The sequence below is a fragment of the Protopterus annectens genome, chromosome 11.part0, assembly GCF_019279795.1.
Source record: "Protopterus annectens isolate FY-2018-M chromosome 11.part0, PAN1.0, whole genome shotgun sequence".
Taxonomy (NCBI): Eukaryota; Metazoa; Chordata; order Ceratodontiformes; family Protopteridae; genus Protopterus; species Protopterus annectens.
In genome coordinates, this window is record NC_056745.1 from 131,767,324 (window position 1) to 131,788,256 (window position 20,933).

At 39.3% G+C, this 20,933-nt stretch overlaps 1 protein-coding gene across 4 annotated transcripts in view; it reads right to left on the reverse strand.

Annotated features, from left to right (window-relative positions):
* CACNA2D4 (calcium voltage-gated channel auxiliary subunit alpha2delta 4) overlaps nucleotides 1-20,933 on the reverse strand; it is a 2,573,275-nt gene that overhangs the window by 2,043,053 nt on the left and 509,289 nt on the right. For all 4 annotated transcript variants that reach the window (XM_044087505.1, XM_044087506.1, XM_044087504.1 and 1 more), the window contains one exon: nucleotides 8,402-8,515. In XM_044087505.1, coding sequence (XP_043943440.1) covers nucleotides 8,402-8,515 — 114 coding nt within the window. The remainder of the gene's footprint in view (nucleotides 1-8,401; nucleotides 8,516-20,933) is intronic.

Consider the following 20,933-nt stretch of genomic DNA (forward strand, 5'->3'; position numbering starts at 1 on the left):
TGCAGTTTTAGAGTTATAGGCGACAGCCAGAAAGGAGACATTTTTGCTACAGTTCTTGTATCCAAAGGGTTTAACTTTGTTGGCACTGTGGGAAGAAATGAGAAATAACATTTTTTCTTTAAATAAAAGAGGACAGACTGAAGATGAATTCTAAATATTGTCAGAAAGCCTGCTCAATGGCTATTTTTTTATTTTTGATGCTTAGCTTATATATTTACAGTAAGTTCTTGTTTCTTGCTCTTGTTTTACAGAAGGGTAGTTTACTTAAAATTTGTTTTTATTGCAGTTTTAAAAGTTCTAGGTTCGGGCCAGGAAGCATTTTAGTCTAAAATGAAGAAAACAAGTAGACATTCAGTAGTGAGACCTGTCAATAAGTATTTTTGATTTTTTTTTTGTATTATGGTTTGTAACTGCTTTCTGCTTTTCTTACAGTTGGGGTTTTAATCATTCAGTGTTGGAGTCAGGATTCAAATATATGCATTGCAATCTGTGAAATATGTCAGGAAGTGAGAAACAGCATTTTATGTAAAGTAAGGAAAATGGTCAGGTCTATTTATGACAGCCGCCAGGAAAGACTGCTCAGTGAACGTTTCCCCCACTGTACCCCAGTCGCTGCTTTGTTTGTAATCTGTGGTTATCTGTTGGAGTATCCAAAGTGATCACCAAGGGGAAGGAGTGGGTACAGTTTGTGGTGCATGCAGGTACCAGTGATCTGACAGAGAAGACAGCTGAAGAAAAATTTCTTGAGAGGATAGTAAAGGAAACATTCTCAGATCAGAATTCTGACTGTACCACTAGGCAGTACACAAATAAAAGGCAGGAACAGTGAGTATAATTACCACTTGGGGTAGACCCCAAGGAACCAAGGCTTATGAGTGGAAGGAGAAGAACTGCCAGAGACTAACTATGAAAGGGACTGCAGGGCTCAGGGCTGGGTTAAAAAGATATATCCCAATGATAATATCTTTAAATTAAAATAGAAAGGGGAAGAGGATGGAGCCCTGGACTGTGACACAGGCAACTGGGATTTGATTACTGGTTCTGGAACTAAAGGAACCAGGCAGGGAGTGGGAGTAATGAAGGAGAATAGCTCACTCACAATTCCAAGGGGTGGGAAGGGTTGTGTGTACTGGAGGCAAATTTAGTAAGTTTGGCTTCCCTAGTGGAAACTAGGGAAATCACTTCCCATGCTTAAGCGGTAGCGGCAGGGCTGTTTGAAGGGAAACACTCCTTGTGAGAGATCATCCTTCATGGTCAGCTGATGATCTCCAGCCTTGCATTTAACCAAGTGTGTTAGCAGAGATATTAAGGCTAAAAATATATGAAAGATCATAACACACTTCTGATGGCTGCTTTGCTGATGGCCTCTATTCATCTCATCAGGAAATGCAAAATTAACAGCACTAGAACTACTAGATCTAAGTATTTAAACTTTCCTTGCAACTTAAATAGGACATGTTAGAGGGACAGGTATGTATCTCAATCAGTCTCCGTTCCCAGAAATAGGCTTCTCGTCCACGTGAAGCAGAGCCCTTCAATAACCCTATTCAAGAGTAACCTAGATCAGTGGATGGGAAATCTGTAATTCAACTCTGGTGTGAGGCTTATATCTCTGGTGGACTGAAGTAACTGTTAAATCTTGCCCTAACTCATACCCCCTTAAAATATCCTCTATTGCACAATAGCTTGTGGAATACATTTGGGTTGCATGGCTGGGCTTACAAAAGTCCCAGTGGTCATTAGCCTAGTGTACACCTATGATTATAAAAACCACTGAAAATACTACAGAGGAACATAAAAGGGCAGTTTCAACTGTGGCTGAGTACTCTTATTTTGCAATGCAAGAAACGTGGGTAGTAAAATGCAGGAGCTGGATTTGCTGATTTTATTTTTGTTCCACTTTACCCAACTACCTGTCAGTCGGCAGCATCCTAACTGCCAATTGACCCACTAATTCCCCAGAGGTTTTCCTAAAGGGATCATTTAGGCAGACATTAGGAGAGGTTTGGAAATTTTTTCTTATGCCTTACCCACCATGTGCCTGCCCTGGAACAGCCTACTGGTGGGTCAAGCAGTGGACATCAGAGCTGACATTAGAAGGACTGCCCCATCCACAGAAAGCTCCACATGCTAGTTTTATGAGTTCTCACAAGAAAAATCAACCTGCACACGTGCTCTGAGTGCATGCCCCCTTTTCCAATAGGATAAGCATGCCCGTGCTTCCTGTCTGTCCCATAAAGCACCCATGACACTCCTTCAACTTTATTCAACTGTAATACTGGTGCAGGCTGGGAGGGTGGACATTGTTGGTATCACAGAAACATCATCCAATGACAAGAGAAGTTAGGACATAGGGTGCCTATGTATTGGTTGTTTAGGAATGATGATGAAGGGAGAGAAGTGGGTGAAGTAGCAATCTACACAAAGAAGAGCATTAGATGTCATTTCAGAAAAGAAGAACACTAAATGAGGAATGGAAAGAGAATGCTGCTGGGGTTAGAGCCTAGATTTAAGTGCCCTAACTCTTAAAGAAGATCAAGGGGGAACTCCCTGGTGGATGCTGTGTATCATCTACCAGAGACACAGGAGGAGGATGAGAGACTTGAAGAGACAATAACAGTGTAGGGTAGGGAGAAGAAGGTAATACTCCCAAGAGATCTTATTCCACTAAAAACAGATTGGGAGATTCTGAACAATATGGCAGAGAAGCAGCAGTCGTTAACGGAGATCTTGGGAGATTCTGAACAATATGGCAGAGAAGCAGCAGTCGTTAACTGAGATCTTGGGAGATTCTGAACAATATGGCAGAGAAGCAGCAGTCGTTAACAGAGATCTTGGGAGATTCTGAACAATATGGCAGAGAAGCAGCAGTCGTTAACGGAGATCTTAGGAGATAAGGAGCTCAGTCAGCTGATGCAGAACTGAATCAGTAAGCACAGAATTCTGGATGAGATCCTAAGTAATGCAAAGAGTGTTATGGATGTCCAAGATAAGGCACTCTTAGACAACAGACAGCATGCCACGGTATGCATGAAAGTAGGAAACATATTGAAAATAAAGAGACGAAGATGACGGTGCGAGATTTTAGAGGATTGAATTATGCTGTGCTTGACAGGTGGTCAAGTATAAGTTAAGAGTTTTGATGCAAAATGGGGGAATAAAGCAATAGTAATGGTTTAGGGATGGAGTATTCAGGACTGCGATCAAGGGTATGAAGAGGAGGCAGAAACAAAATAAAGTCAATGCAGCTACATAAAAATGCACCTAGGGTAAACATGAAGACCCACAAGAGGCTCAGAGGATGGTATGTAGAAGTTGAGGAACCAAAGTACCAGGAGGCTATAAAAATGACAACAAAGAGGGTAAAGGTATGAAATTCTAGAGCTGAAAAGCTAGCAGAATTTAAAAGGTCCCTGCAGAGTCTTTATTCAGAAACTTCAGAAACACTGGATGATCAAATGGCTGTAACTAAGGAAATATTTTTTTTTGAGCTGGGACACAGCATCTGAATTGCCTAGACATTGTAAGGCCTTGCTAAGTTTATTTCTGTTTGCTGCCAAAAAGCATTTACCAGAAAATGGAAATCAAAGTCTAAAGGAAATTATCACAATAAGACTGCCATTCAATGTTTCAAAGGTGCATACATATATATTTTAAATATATATATATATATATATATATATATATATATATATATATGATTTGATTTCAAAACCTGGAAACTGCATGTGGTTGAATGACAGTTTTCAAGTCAGCAGAATGTCGAACCAAAATGTATAGACTACACTACAGTGAACGGGTAGTGTAGTTCTGAGTAATTGGGTTCAACATTGCGCAGGGAAGATCACGGTTCAGTGAGGAATAGGGACTTAGCCCATTTCCTCACTGCAGTGCAATCTCAGAGTTGCTATAGTTAATGTGCAGGGGTGGGGGGGGGTGCAGTAGAATTAGTGTACCATTGACTGTAGAGTGTAACAGTATGTTAATGTGCATAGCAGGAGGCTCCGATGTAGAATACATCAAACTACAGATGTCAATGTATTCATTTTTGCCTTAGTTGCAGTTTTAAAATTCCAAATTCAGTATTTTGGGTCAACATTCTGAACAGTCAAACGAAGCAGATTCAGAATTTCAATAGTAAACCTATTATATATTTATTTAAATCTGTCGGTTTGTCCCCCTCTCTCTCTCTCTCTCTCTCTATATATATATATATATATATATATATATATATATAATCTGGATAGATATATGGTTTACTATCATATTTTCGAAGCAAACTCTGTCGACTGCACTTTTGTCGAACATGGAAATTCAAAAACGGTAATGTCGATCTCCAAAAGCCAACCTAGGAACGGGTTTTAACATGGGTCGAGATAGGGGAGAGGTTTGTAGTTCGGCAATAACAGTGACCACCTATCTCGACCCATGTTAAAACCGTTCCTAGGTTGGCTTTTGGTTTTCGACATTACCGGTTTCAAATTTCCGTGTTCGACAAAAGTGCATTCGACAAAGTTCACTTTGAAAATAGATAGTAAACCAGATATATATATATATATATATATATATATATATATATATATATATATATATATATATATATATATATATATATATATATATATATATATATATATATATATATATATATATATATATATATATATATATATTATATATATATATATATATATATATATATATATATATATATATATATATATATATATATATATATATATATATATACACACACACACACACACACACACACACACACCTATAGAGAGATATCTATAGATATAAAATCACTCTATTTGCTTCAACCTAAAGTGAAAACTGACTTACCTGAACTGATTCAAATGGAAGAAACTGTTGTCCAAGTGTAAAAAGTTACAAACTCCAAATTGGAAAACCTGCCTCCTCAGCCTCACCAAGCAAATTAGATCACCAGTGAAAACCACCAAACACATTATGAATTGAAACTAACCTCCAAATAAAGGGAAACCACAAAGCCTTTTTCAGTTACGTCAGGAACCTCTATGGCAAAGCTCATGTTTGTTCTGAATTACTTAATGTTACCAGTTACACTGATCCTGCTCACTTCACCAACCTGATAGCAGACAGGTTAAGCGCAAACCTCACCCCCCTATTCCCCCCCAAAGGCCCATTCAATATCCCCGATACTTGTCCCCACACCTCACATCTCTGTAGATCAAGTATTAAAGGCCCTATCCAGGGCAAAGAACACAGCTTCAATGGGACCTGATAGTATCCCAGGCTGTAGTCTGCAGCATCTCCAGCAAGAACTAGCTTCGCCATTGAGCACCCCATTCAACTACAGCCTAATTACAGGCTTCATTCCAGCAGAGTGGAGAACTGTCAGTGTCATCCCCTTGCACAAAGATGGTGTCACTACTGACCCTGGAAACTATCACCCCATTATCTTGACAAGTCTGATCTATAATGCCATGGAGCGTATTATTATGGATCTCATAAACAAGGACATAGGGAATCTGCAAGCACTTGACCCTCTACCCAGTTTGGATTTGTCAAAGGCAGATCTTGCCTGTTGAACCTGGTTGACTTCTTTGAGACCATCACCAAGGTCCTAGATGAGGGTCAGTCAATACATACAGCTTACCTTGACTTGGTCAAGGCCTTTGACATAATGCCCCACTCGGACATAATCAAAAAGCTAACACAACTTGGTGGCTCATCGACAGGACCCACAAGGTCAAAATACATACCTCCACCTCCGACAGCAGACCTGTAACTAGTGATGTTCCCCAGGGATCTGTCCTAGGACCCTTAGTGTTTAGCATCTACTTCTCAGAGGTCCAGGCAAAGACAAAAGGCCTGTGGCTGACTAAGTTTGATGATGACTGTAAGTTGGGTGCTGATATTGACTCCCCAAATGATGTTAACATACTGCAAGAGGGCCTCACAGCAACAAATGACTGGTCCCAAAGTCATGGCCTTAAGTTAAATGCAAAAACATGTATTATCATACCATTTGGCAAAAACACGGGCCCTACTGATTAACACATCAATGGGAACCCCCTAAGCACACAACCTGTGGTGAGAGAATTGGGTACTCAGGTTGACAAAAATCTCAGATTTGACCATCATGTAGCGGCAGTGGTCAGAAAAGCCTTTTACTTGGTTCATCTTATAAGTAAATGGATTGCATCCAGGAAAAAAGGAGGTTATTACCTCTCTGTACTCCTCCCACATTAGACCAATAATGGAGTATAATGCCCTGTTTGGTATGTACCTTTCCAAACACCTGCACCAACTGGAAAGGCCACAGAAATGCCTCACAAAGAGAATCCATGGCCTCCAACACCTGTCCTATGTGGACAGGCTCAAATCACTACCACTCTCCTTGGTATCGTACAGATTGCTCAGAGGTGATCTGTGTCTCGCCTGCAAGGCAATATCAGACACTGCCCTACTAGAGATGCTCCATTTCCATAAGTCTAACTTTTCAAACATTACCAGCTAGAAAGGCCTAAATCTAATATGCGACATCAACAGAACCTACTGGAGAGACAGGTTTGTCTTTCAGCAGTTGCTCTGACTTCCCATACATGTCAAACAGAGTACTTTGCTGACCCTCTTCAAGCGCAACCTTGATGAGTGGATGGGAAACTACAAATATGTCCTAGGGGGTCCAACTGTGTCTCCCATTGACAGGGATGACAGGTGCTGAGTGAGGTTTCTTTTTTGGGGATAAACTCTTGGCTAGGCTTGTAAGGTCCCCAGGGCCATTAGCCTAGTAACTTCCTATGATCCTAGGATCCCTTGCTAAATTAGCCAGAAATGGACAAATGGCAATGGCTTGGCAATGCAAACTGTTCCACTGGTCAAGAAACATTAAAAGGAGGTTATCTTTGGTGATTAAATACCAAACAGTTTTGTTTAAAACCATCCCAGTCTGAATTGTTTAATGAGGCTCTACATATATTTCTAATGATACTTTTCTTTCCAAACTTTGTGCAATTATTTTAGTCTTTAAAACACATGTTCACCATCTTGCCAGAACAAAAGAATCGATCACTAGAGGAAGTGTTCTAAATTTGTTTTTGTCCTGTACTGCCACTGACATTAATGCTGGTGTTTGGCCACCTGGTCTGGAGCACTGCATTGCGACATCATTAATGACGGTACAAAGATGGCAGAAGGAACATCGTAATGCTTTTATTGATTGCTGTGATGGCATAATCAGAAATTTTTTTTGTCAGAGTCTCAAAAACAAAACATGGGGTTTGCAAACCACATATTCAAGTATAAAATGTGTTCATATTTTTTGTTTCCTTGTCATAATTTTTCACCAGAAAGCAAATATGCCAAGACATCAGTGATTTTTTTTTAATTGAATGTACTATGAAAAAAAAAGAAATAAATAACCTTGGGAATAAAACTTTTATTTTTTTACAACACAGTGCTTGGGTATATGGCTTATAATGGCCATTTTAAAACTTATCATTGGCTCTGCTTGTGTCAGATAATCATTGCTGGAGGTGGCCTGTTGTGGCCATCACTGAAGGAAAGAGTAGTGAACAGAATGAATGCAACAAACATGTATTTGAATGTATGATGGTGCTGTAGATTCAGTAATAATTAAAAACACAAAGATGGGAAAGTGTGTTTCTTAACACTATTACAATTTGATGTTGCTAGTGGATATGCACTTTTTGTTTTTCTGCATGTGACTAAGCTTCTTACTTACTAAATGGCTACTTAAATGGCAAAAGCTGTCAAGAAGCTTAATGCATTGATCTTTGGGACCTATAAGCATCTGGTAACAACAAAAGTCAGCCTTACTGAGATCTGCTCCTGTCCGAGTTGTTTTTTCATCGGGTAAGGTCAGGTTGCTGAAAGAGAATAATTACTTCTCTGACCACATAGTTTAATTCTGGTTAGCTCTACCCATTCACTTGCTTCCCAAAGCCCCTCCACTAGCAGCACTACAGTCTTTGAAGTTACCAATCACCCCTGCTTCCGTTGACATTCCATAACTCTGTGCTACATAACATTATTCCTTTTGTATCTCTGTGTAGTGTAACAAATGGTTACAATGTTCATTATCACAGGAACTGGTACAGCTAGACAGCAACTACTGAACTGTCTCAATGGCATGAAAGTAGCTTCCAGGAAATGCTAGAAAATGTAAGTAATGCATATATTATGCAATTACAGGCTAGAAGGCAACAGCCTGGACTATAATCTCTGCTATGAAGAATGTGTTCATCCTGCCAACACACAAAAAAATGGTCATAAAAATAAAGTAGAAGGTTTTATCAATTTTGGGATACCCTTACTGGGTTTGGGAAAGAGTATGAACTCTGTACATTTCTTAGGCCGTCCAATAAGCTGCATATATCTGTAGACTTACCTTCCGATCTGGCGAATTGTATTTTTCAAATACAGGTTCATATTCCACTACAGCTCCATCTGTGATGAGCATGATTGCCTGGTTACACAGACTTCCTTGGCCATTTTCTTTAAACTGTAGGAGTAAAAACAAGACAGAGTTCATAATATTACGTGTGTGGTTACATTTATTTATGAAGCTGGTGTCATACTTTGGGCCCTAAGTTAACTGCCATTCAAGCCTATCACTTTGTTCCATTAGCTGCGTAACCTACATTAAAAGCCTAACATTACATTGTGAGATATATGGAAGGCACAAAGCTTTCTCCTTCTTACTGTACAGCTAGTGGATACCAAGGCTGGTTATGGGACAGAAGAATGAATTATGACAAACAGAGCAGTTACAGTATGTTATTGTACAGCTAGTGCATACCAAGGCTGGTTATGGGACAGAAGAATGAATTATGACAAACAGAGCAGTTACAGTACAGGCACCTAAAGATCTCAGAAAAGGTACTGCTCATAGCCTTCTGTAACCAAGAGAAAGGAGCTTCAAACCCATATATGAAACTCATTTAGCATTTAACATATACCCTCTCTATATATTTAGATGGTATTACATACTAAATGTGAAACATATCACTACAGATACATTCTTAAGACCTAGTTGCTTTTCACAAGCTGGGAGATCATGAATTTTGTTTTTTTTGCTGCGGATTCTGACCACTGGTTTTACAACTACCCCTCTTTTTTGCTGTGAATTCTGACCACTGGTTTTACAACTACCCCTCTTTTTTGCTGTGAATTCTAACCACTGGTTTTACAACTACCCCTCTTTTTTGCTGTGAATTCTGACCACTGGTTTTACAACTACCCCTCTTTTTTGCTGCGAATTCTGACCACTGGTTTTACAACTACCCCTCATTTTTCTGAACCATGCATTTTCTTCACTCATCACATTTGAAACTTGCCTTGTGCTCTTTCACTGGATGGACTACTCCCTAAATTACACAGGGAAGGGAGGCATTTCTGTCTTTACAGGTCAAAGTAGTGCAAAGTTATTTTATTTATTTGTTTGTTTGTGTGTTCATACATTTTATGTATGTGTGTATTTATTCTTTGGTAGCCACCATCTTAGTGAATTGATCTAGAATGACCCCTTTTCAGTACCAACGTTAGGAAAAATATGAAGGTTACACAAAAAAGTGCTGGTTTATACAGTAATTGGGTGATATCATTTATAATGCAGATAAATAAGTTTTCAAATTTCCAAGTAATAACATCATAGCTCAAATTATAGGCGGTGAGCCAGTATGCAAAGACAAGTTGGTATTGTACTGTGAATTTTATTTTGCACTCCAATAAGAAGAAAAACCTACTGATAGTGGATAATCTGATTAGGGGGTCCGATAGGGATGTTTGCAAAATAAATATAATAAAGAAAGAAATGGGTCTGAAGATTTCTGGAAAGTTTCAAAGAAAAGGTATATGTATGTGTGAGTGACAAATAGTGAAAAAATAAGCTTATAATCTCAGAGCAAATACAGCAACTGGAATAAAATGATAGGGCTTGATGGTTTACCTTATAAAGGGCATTCACTAATATTCCCTGAAATGGTTAGTAGAGCAACAGATTTTGATGGGTATAGTATGTAGCCTAAGGTAGATGAGGTGATATGTAATGGATATTCTGTCTGAGAATTGTGTATTCCTTTGGCAAGTACAGAGGACAGCTACCTGGTACAGTAGAACGTAATGTGAGCTGAGACATGCAGCTCATCTGGTGTATAGGTTCAGTACTTCATGTCACAAAGTGTGGCTGCGAGGCATGCAGTGTGCCATCATGTCAGACATACTGTGTTGTAGAGGGAATGTATTATGCCATGCGGGGTAACAGCACTGGGTGCTACAGTTCTCCAAACTGGGAAAGGTTGCTACAACTCTAGTGCTAGTGACCTCTAAATTGAAAATACATGTTGAAAGGGAGCACAGTGGTTCTGTCCTCACACAGGAGTTGTCTTAGGAACTTGGCATTCTCTTCCGCATACACTTAAAGCTTTACTTTTTCTTTAGTGCAGATTATTATTTGAAGAACATTATCTTGAACAAAATGTCTTGATGGCACTGATATGCTGTTTGTTAAGTTTTAAATTTTGCAGTATTAGTTTTCATCAATTTGTAGTGTGTTCATTGCCCTCATATTTATACTTTTCAGTTCACGTTTGTCATTTTGGCTTTGCAAACTTTGAGATGCAATTCAACTGGTGAAAGTAAAGAATGCAGAAGGAAAGAGTAAACTGGAAACGGACTGAACAGTTTTGAACCTTAGGCCTGTATTCTGATGACACAGTTAAATCAGCAGGTATGGTCTGTTGATAAATGTTACAGTGGCTTCCTATTTGGTAAGAGAGTCTACTGAGAAAAATGGGAAAAAGAGCGAGTTCAGTACTACATTTAGTATGGGTTGTATACAACTTGTTGCATCTTCTTAACATACAAATAAGCATTTAGGGTGACAAAATGTAATGCTTCAAGACATTATGCTAGGTTACTGACAGGACAATACATACTGGCTTAAGATTACATCCACTCTTTTGTATATATTAAAAATGCAGTCATTCTGAAAACATCCGGGAAAATATATATTTACAGTTAGATATCCACTTCTATAAGAAATGGATAACCCAGGAAAGAGCCGACACTGTTTATGTTTATGGACCACATGGAGCTGTCGACCATGCTAACAAAAGTAATGCTGCTGTCAATAGGGAATGCACGACCACCTGGCATCTAATGCACATGTAGGCAAGTTGTTCAATTTGTTTGTGTAGATCATGCCAACACATATAACTTTTTGTAATGCTGTTGTCAGTAGGGAATGCATGACCACCTGGCATCTAATACACATCACATGTAGGCAAGTTCTTCAATTTGTTTGTGTAGATCATGCCAACACATATAACTTTTTGTAATGCTTTTGCCAGTAGGGAATGCACTACCACCTGGCATCTAATACACATGTAGGCAAGTTCTTCAATTTGTTTGTGTAGATCATGTAAACACATATAACTTTTTGTAATGCTGCTGTCAGTAGGGAATGCACGACCACCAAGCATCTAATACACATGTAGGCAAATTCTTCAATTTGTTTGTGTAGATCATGCCAACACATATAACTTTTTGTATTGCTTCGGTCAGAAGGGAATGCACTACCACCTGGAATCTAATACACATGCAGGCAAGTTCTTCAATTTGTTTGTGTAGATCATGCCAACACACATAACTTTTTGTAATGCTGCTTTCAATAGGGAATACATGACCACCTGGCATCTAATACACATGCAGGCAAGTTCTTAAATTTGTTTCTGTAGATCATGCCAACACATATAACTTTTTGTAATGCTTCTGTCAGTAGGGAATGCACTACCACCTGGCATCTAATACACATGTAGGCAACTTCTTCAATTTGTTTGTGTAGATCATGCCAACACATATAACTTTTTGTAATGCTGCTGTCAGTATGGAATGCATGACCACCTGGCATCTAATATACATGTAGGCAAGTTGTTCAATTTGTTTGTGTAGATCATGCCAACACATATAACTTTTTGTAATGCTGTTGTCAGTAGGGAATGCATGACCACCTGGCATCTAATACACATCACATGTAGGCAAGTTCTTCAATTTGTTTGTGTAGAGCATGCCAACACATATAACTTTTTGTAATGCTGCTGTCAGTATGAAATGCACGACCACCTGGCATCTAATGCACATGTAGGCAAGTTCTTCAATTGGTTTGTGTAGATCATGCAAACACATATAACTTTTTGTAATGCTGCTGTCAGTATGGAATGCATGACCACCTGGCATCTAATATACATGTAGGCAAGTTGTTCAATTTGTTTGTGTAGATCATGCCAACACATATAACTTTTTGTAATGCTGTTGTCAGTAGGGAATGCATGACCACCTGGTATCTAATACACATCACATGTAGGCAAGTTCTTCAATTTGTTTGTGTAGAGCATGCCAACACATAACTTTTTGTAATGCTGCTGTCAGTATGAAATGCACGACCACCTGGCATCTAATGCACATGTAGGCAAGTTCTTCAATTGGTTTGTGTAGATCATGCAAACACATATAACTTTTTGTAATGCTGCTGTCAGTATGGAATGCATGACCACCTGGCATCTAATATACATGTAGGCAAGTTGTTCAATTTGTTTGTGTAGATCATGCCAACACATATAACTTTTTGTAATGCTGTTGTCAGTAGGGAATGCATGACCACCTGGTATCTAATACACATCACATATAGGCAAGTTCTTCAATTTGTTTGTGTAGATCATGCCAACACATATAACTTTTTGTAATGCTTTTGTCAGTAGGGAATGCATGACCACCTGGCATCTAATACACATCACATGTAGGCAAGGTCTTCAATTTGTCTGTATAGATCATGCCAACGCATATAACTTTTTGTTAAAGAGATTTCAATTTCACTGAACCAAGGTACCATTCAAGGACTGTCTCCAGCATTCTACACTGCAACGTGTCAGGAATAACCACCCTGGATTCACACAGTAGATTGTCCTGAAATTCAATCAGCAGTGCCTTTCATATGGCAAAAGCTATGTACAGTGCATTTGCCCACACTTGGCTATTCTTTTCCCGCCAGCTCTCACCTCTTCTACAACATGGTATAATTTTGAGTCTTTCTGCAAATGTTCATATTATTCAAATGCAGTTGTGGCACTACTGTTGTCTAATCCACATCTAACTGATCTTCCATAATGAACTCCTGTTTCTCACATAGTGGTCTGTGCAACTTATCTCTATTACAGAGCGGCTTCTTTTATATGCAGTTATACAAACAAGACCCCAACACAGAGATCAGTGTTAGAGTTTGACAGCAGTGTATTGTGTATCTCCTATCCCAACATTAAAAATGTAAACCAGTGACTGGTGGTCAGTTACCAGTGTAAGCCTTAATCCAGAGGGATACTGCTGGAACTTAACTCCCTCAACATAGTAGGTTAAGGGCATGACTCATAAGTGATATATTTTCTAAAAAGGGGACAGCATCTAGCATTTCTGTGTCAAAACTTATCCATATTTCATCTAATGCAATCATGCTGTTTGTCATATGAAGTCCTGCTTGCAAAACTCACACTGTTGCGTTCTGTAATAAGGCATTTATTGGGTGTAACACTATATTCTGTAACAAGGCGTTTATTGGGTGTAACACTATATTCTGTAACAAGACGTTTATTGGGTGTAACACTATATTCTGTAACAAGGCGTTTATTGGGTGTAACACTATATTCTGTAACAAGGCGTTTATTGGGTGTAAAACTATATTCTGTAACAAGGCGTTTATTGGGTGTAACACTATATTCTGCAATAAGGCATTTATTGGGTGTAACACTATATTCTGTAATAAGGCATTTATTGTGTAACACTATATTATGTAATAAGGCATTTATTGTGTGTAACACTATATTTTCTGTAATAAGGCATTTATTGTGTGTAACACTGTATTCTGTAGTAAGGCATTTATTGTGTGTAACACTATATTCTGTAATAAGGCATTTATTGTTTTATAACACTATATTCTGTAATAAGGCATTTATTGTGTGTAACACTATATTCTGCAATAAGGCATTTATTGGGTGTAACACTATATTCTGTAATAAGGCATTTATTGTGTGTAACACTATATTCTGTAATAAGGCATTTATTGTGTGTAACACTATATTCTGTAATAAGGCATTTATTGTGTGTAACACTATATTCTGTAATAAGGCATTTATTGTGTGTAACACTATATTCTGTAAAAAGACATTTATTGTGTGTAACACTATATTCTGTAGTAAGGCATTTATTGTGTGTAACACTATATTCTGTAATAAGGCATTTATTGGGTGTAACACTATATTCTGTAACAAGGCATTTATTGGGTGTAACACTATATTCTGTAACAAGGCATTTATTGTGTGTAACACTATCTTCTGTAACAAGGCATTTATTGTGTGTAACACTATATTCTGTAATAAGGCATTTATTGTGTGTAACACTATATTCTGTAATAAGGCATTTATTGTGTGTAACACTATATTCTGTAATAAGGCATTTATTGTCTGTAACACTATATTCTGTAATAAGACATTTATTGTGTGTAACACTATATTCTGTAGTAAGGCATTTATTGTGTGTAACACTATATTCTGTAATAATGCATTTATTGTGTGTAACACTATATTCTGTAATAATGCATTTATTGTGTGTAAAACTATATTCTGTAATAATGCATTTATTGTGTGTAACACTATATTCTGTAATAAGACATTTATTGTGTGTAACACTATATTCTGTAATAAGGCATTTATTGGGTGTTACACTATATTCTGTAATAAGACATTTATTGTGTGTAACACTATATTCTGTAATAAGGCATTTATTGTGTGTAACACTATATTCTGTAATAAGGCATTTATTGGGTGTAACACTATATTCTGTAATAAGGCATTTATTGTGTGTAACACTATATTCTGTAATAAGACATTTATTGTGTGTAACACTATATTCTGTAATAAGGCATTTATTGGGTGTAATACTACATTCTGTAATAAGGCATTTATTGTAACACTATATTCTGTAATAAGGCATTTATTGTGTGTAACACTATATTCTGTAATAAGGCATTTATTGTGTGTAACACTATATTCTGTAATAAGGTATTTACTGGGTGTAACACTATATTCTGTAATAAGGCATTTATTGTGTGTAACAGTATATTCTGTAATAAGACATTTATTGTGTGTAACACTACATTCTGTAATAAGACATTTATTGGGTGTAACACTATATTCTGTAATATGGCATTTATTGGGTGTAACACTATATTCTGTAATAAGGCATTTATTGTGTGTAACACTACATTCTGTAATAAGACATTTATTGGGTGTAACACTATATTCTGTAATAAGGCATTTATTGGATGTAACACTATATTCTGTAATAAGACATTTATTGTGCATAACACTATATTCTGTAGTAAGGCATTTATTGGGTGTAACACTATAGAAGGATTAATTGACAATCTACAACTCTACTTCATTGTTCCAAGGCAGGACAGCAGTTGTGAAACATTTTTAGTTTTTGGAGTCATTAGCATAGCCTCATATTTATCTAATGTTTTTTTTTAAGTCTATGCCAGCTAATAAAATACGTACAGTGTGACATTTATTCTTTGAACAATTCACATTTGTTTTGACAAAGTCTACTTCCATGCTCCCTTATCCTTTCTAGAATGCCTGTTAAATTGTTCAAATTCACCATTTCACCTATTAAAAATAGGATATTCCTATAGCCAGGTGTGTTCAGGATTCCCAGTAACATGTGATCCGCTGTCTTTTGACATATGGCTGATGCACAGATAAAATAAGGTAATTTTGAATGTTATCTAAATTGTCTTTTCCTTATGCATGGTAAAGGTAGAAAATGGTTTCAAAACTTCATCCAGTTTCATTTGAAGGTATACTTTTGTCAGGTCATCTTTGTAAAATGTCCCCTATCTCCTATCCCACCCCCAGTGAGGTATTTGAAAATATATTCTATATTAGGCAAATGTACTCTGGAGTTTACAACACAGGATTTGGGGAGATCCTAAATCCAAACAAATTCAAACTTTGATAGGTTCATAGGTAGGTACTAGGCTATCTGCCCAAAGGCATTTATAAGCCTAGCTGGAATGTGTTGGCTTTTGCCACCCCCTTAGATTAGTTCCATGTGCCTCTATCCAGCAGAGCCATTAAGTGATCCCTGGGGTAAACTTTGTTTGCCATCCACTCGTCGAGGTTTCTCTTGAAGAGGGCTAGCGAGGAGGTCTGCCTAATGTAGATTGGAATCTTGTCCCAGAGCATGGGAAATCTCTGGGACAGGACTCTATCCCTCCAGCACGTCCTATTTATTGTTATGGTGAGGTTTAGATCCCTGGAGCATGTGGCTCGAGGGGATATTGTTTTCTTTAGGTGGAGCATGTCCATCAATTCTAGGTTGGACATGGCGTATGTCAGGCAGAGATCACCTCTGAGTAGGTGGTATGCAGCCGAGTACAGCTGGAATTTCTTCAGTCGAGCTGCATAGGGCTTCTGCTTGAGGCCAGTGATCCTCTTGGTGAGGTACTTCTGTGGTCTTTCCAGTTGTTGCAGGTGTCTTGTAAGGTACATCCCAAATGGGGCATTGTACTCTATGATGGGTCTAATGAGTGATACGTAGAAAGGCCCAATGACCTCTTTTGATCTGGATGCAAACCCTTTTGTGATTAGGTGGGCCACATAGAAGGATTTTCTAATCACTTTGGCAATGTTATTATCAAAGGAGAGGTTACTATCTACTTGGATCCCCAGATCCCTCATTACATCTTCCATATTTAGGGGGCTACCACCTATGCGGTAGTTTGTGGGTACTTTGTTTTTTCCAAAGGGGATGACTATGCACTTTTTGGCAATTAGCTTGAGGCCATGGTTTTGATACCGGGTATCTGTCTTAGTGAAACCCTTTTGGAGGATGTCTGTGTCAGCCGGAGAGTCAATTACAGCCCCTAGTTTGCAGTCGTCTGCAAACTTGGTCAGCCATAGTCCTCCTGTGCTTGCCTGTACCTCTAAGAAGTATATGCCGAACAGGAGGGGTCCTAGGACTGAGCACTGGGGAATGCCACTTGTAACCAGTTTAGAGTCAGACCTAGCTCCCACAACTCTTACCATGTGGGTTTTGTCTGTGAGCCAGTTGTTAACCCATCTCATGATGTAGTGGTTTATGTTTAGGCTGGTGAGCTTGTCTATAATACCGGAGTGGGGAATGGTGTTGAAGGCCTTTGCCAGGTCTAGGTAGGCTGTGTGGACCACCTTGCCCTCATCTATAACCTTGGTAACTGTCTCAAAGAAGTCCACCAGGTTTAGGAGGCATGATCTGCCCTTAAAGCCGAACTGGGTAGGATCCAGTGTTTGGAGGTTCCCAATATCTCTGTTAATGAGATCCATGATGATGCGCTCCATAGCTTTGCAGACCATGCTAGTCAGGCTTATAGGGTGATAGTTCCCGGGGTCCTTTTGTGGCTCCACCTTTGTGGAGTGGAATAACCATTGCTGTGCACCACTCTGTGGGAACATAGCCTGTGGAGAGGCTGAGTTTAAACAGTGTGTTTTGGTGAGGGTTAGTTCATCTTTGAGCTTGTGTAGGACACAGCCCTGGGACACTGTCCAGTCCCATTGATGCTGTGTTTTTGGCTTTGGAGAGGGCTGTTTTAGCCTGAGTGTCTGTGATTTCAGGGGCACTATATTCTTCCGGTATAGTTATATGGGCCCTTTTGGGGGTGACAGGGTGTGAAGTTTGCACTAAACCTGTCTGCCAGGATGTTGGCTATGTCAGTCGGTTCAGTGTATTTTGTGCCATTCTGCAATAACTCTGAGCAGATCTGAGAATTGCCACTTAGATTCTTGACATAGCTAAAGAATGCCTTGTGGGTATCTCTGGAGTCCATGGCAATTTTTCTTTCGATGCTAGCCTTGGATGATTTAATGAGGGAATGTAGTTTCTTGCTGATACTGATCAGGGATGTCTTCCCTTCTTGGGATTTTACTCTTTTCTGTATTACGTTTCCTCCTTCTATTGTATAGCTTGTTTATGGCAGGGGTCCACCAGACTGGTTTCCTTTTCTTAGAGGAGTGAGTCTTGGTTTTATTTGGAATAGCATGATCCATGCATTCTTGTAGGTGCCCGAAGAGTGCATTAGTAAAGGATTTTGCAGCTTGGACAGCATTATCCTTTAGCATGGGGGCTTTGAAACTTCCCACCTCGGTCTTAAGTAACGTGAAGTTTGCTTTTGAAAAGTTTTTCAAGGTGGTTTCTTTGACCGGGGGTGGTGGCGGAATGTGGATATCCAGAGTGATTAGTTTATGGTCAGATTTAAACAGCAAGGGGTTGACCTCCGGTGTGGAACACCGGTCGCCGATGTCGGTGATGACCAGGTCCAATATGTTGTCACCTCTGGTAGGGGTATTGACCAGTTGATCCAGGGCGTTTGAGTTTATAAATTGTAGGAAATGTTGGGCAAGAGAGTTTTACTGCCTTGTCTTCCTTCACTAGAAGTATAATGGATATTTCCCACTCATTCCATTCAATTTCTGACATTTTCAAATAATTTTTTGAAGCTTTGACTTTAACTTTAGCTATAATGCATAGGGAGCCATGCCATCCTAACTTTATGAGAGTTAAAATGGCATTACTTTCCAGCTCCGTTTTGGCTTTGGAGTTTTCCACTGTGAATAATATATTTTTTTATAAAACTTTTCTTTCTCTCTCTCGCATATATATATATATATATATATATATATATATATATATATATATATATATAGACAGAGAGAGAGAAAGAGGAAAACAGTTCTGGTACTTAATTTCCTCACTTGCTTAGAGATAAACAGCTCTTGTACTAACTTTCCTCACTTGTCTAGAGGAAAATATTTTTTTTTATTCAGTCATGTCCAAGGGTCAGCTCCCAATGTACTCTCCTGTCTATCTGATGAATCTGGGCATCATGGGGCAATGTAGCAATTGCCTCATGTACACAGACAACCCTCTCCTCCTACCACCCAACACTACAACCTGTAAGAGATGCACTTATCTAGCCAAACTGGAGGTAAAGCTCTCTCCAACCAAGACTGAACTTGATAGTCAAGCGGAGAAGGTAAACACTTGGCACCACACCACCACACCACACTCATCACATAGTCCCAATAAACCTACACCACCAAAATCCACACATAGAAACACAAAAACATTTGCAGAGGTTCTCAATAATAATCTGCTCAAGCAACATAGACCTCCAAAGCAGAAACGCAAGCAACCTCCCACCACCAACACAACCCAAATGACACATAGCCCACAGACTCAGTGTGCCCCTCAACCACAGTCCATAAGGCAAAACAACGTACCTAACACACTAGTCATAAGTGACTCTATAGTTAGGCATTGATGTCCCACTCACTAGGCTAAACAAGGAGAAGGTCACTGTCAGCTGCCTGTCAGGTGCCAGGATCCACCACATAACCCACGCACTGAGGTCACTCCACAACAAGTACAAATATGACTCTGTGATTGTCCATGTTGGTGTGAATGACCTGAGATGTACCTCCCTGGACTACATGAAAAAAGACATGGAAGAACTCTCCGATCTTGTAGCCCAGGCAGGTATGACCCTAGCCCTGAGTAGCATCCTGCCGTCACCCAGAATGATACCGCAGTACAAGGACAAAATGATTGACTTCAACAATTGGCTAAGCTTCTGGTGTCATTCTAAGGGGATCCAGTATCTGTCTACCTGGGACAACATGGTCGACAGACCACAATGCTTTGCCAGAGATGGCCTGCACATGATACCCCTGGGATTCTGGAGACTGGCAAAGGCTCTTGCCGCCCCTATAGTGCCTTTTTTAGGCAAGATTCAAATGACAAATTCACCACCATAACAGGAACAGGCAAGCAAAAACTGAGGGTAATGCTACTCAGTGCTAGAAGTCTAAATCTCAAAATGCACTCACTTGAGGCACTCCTTAAATGAAGAACATTGATGTCTGTGCAGTGACTGAGACCTGGTTCAAGGCTCCAGAGAGCACCCCTGCATTACCAGGCTATAACACATACTACACTTTTCAGCCATCTAGCCTGGACCGGAACACCAAAGGCAGAGTGTGTCCATATTCATAAAGGATATCCACACCTCCAGGCTAGTTGCTCAGCATAATGCAGCTGAGGTTATCCAAGTGCAACTAACTCTGGGCAAAACTGCAATCCAAACTGTAGCTTGCTACAGATCCCCCACCATGCTCCAGGATTCCAACTCCTCTTTTCTTGATATACTGGAAAATATTAGGGTTCAACCAAACACCCTAATATTGGGAGATTTCAACTACCCCACCATTAACTGGGAAAACTACTCTTGTACCAACACCTTCGCTCAACGCTTTCTGGAATTTATAAATTCCAGTGCCCTGGATCAACTTATCCACACCTCCACCATTGGCAACAATATCCTAGACTTAGTCATTACCAACATGAGTGACCGGTGTAACACACCTGAAGTCAACTCCTCTTTGGTCAGATCCGACCATAAGCTGATCACCCTAGATATCCACACACCACCCCCACCCACCATTAAGGAAACCATGGTAAAAATTTTCTCCAAAGCCAGCTTCATGCTTCTTAAGACAGAAATGGTGAACTTCATGACACCCATGCAGATGGACAATACAGTTATGACTGCTGAATCCTGCACAAATGCACTCTAGAAGCACTTACACGAGTGCATGGATCGTGCTATCCCAAACAGAACCAAGACGCTATCCTCCAAAAAAAGTAAGCCAATCTGGTGGTCCCCTGCCACAAACAAACTCTACAACAGAAGGAAGAAATTGTTGCAAAAGAGAGTAAAATCCCATGAGTGGAGGAGCTCCCTGGTCAGCCTCAGCAAGAAGCTGAGATCCCTTATA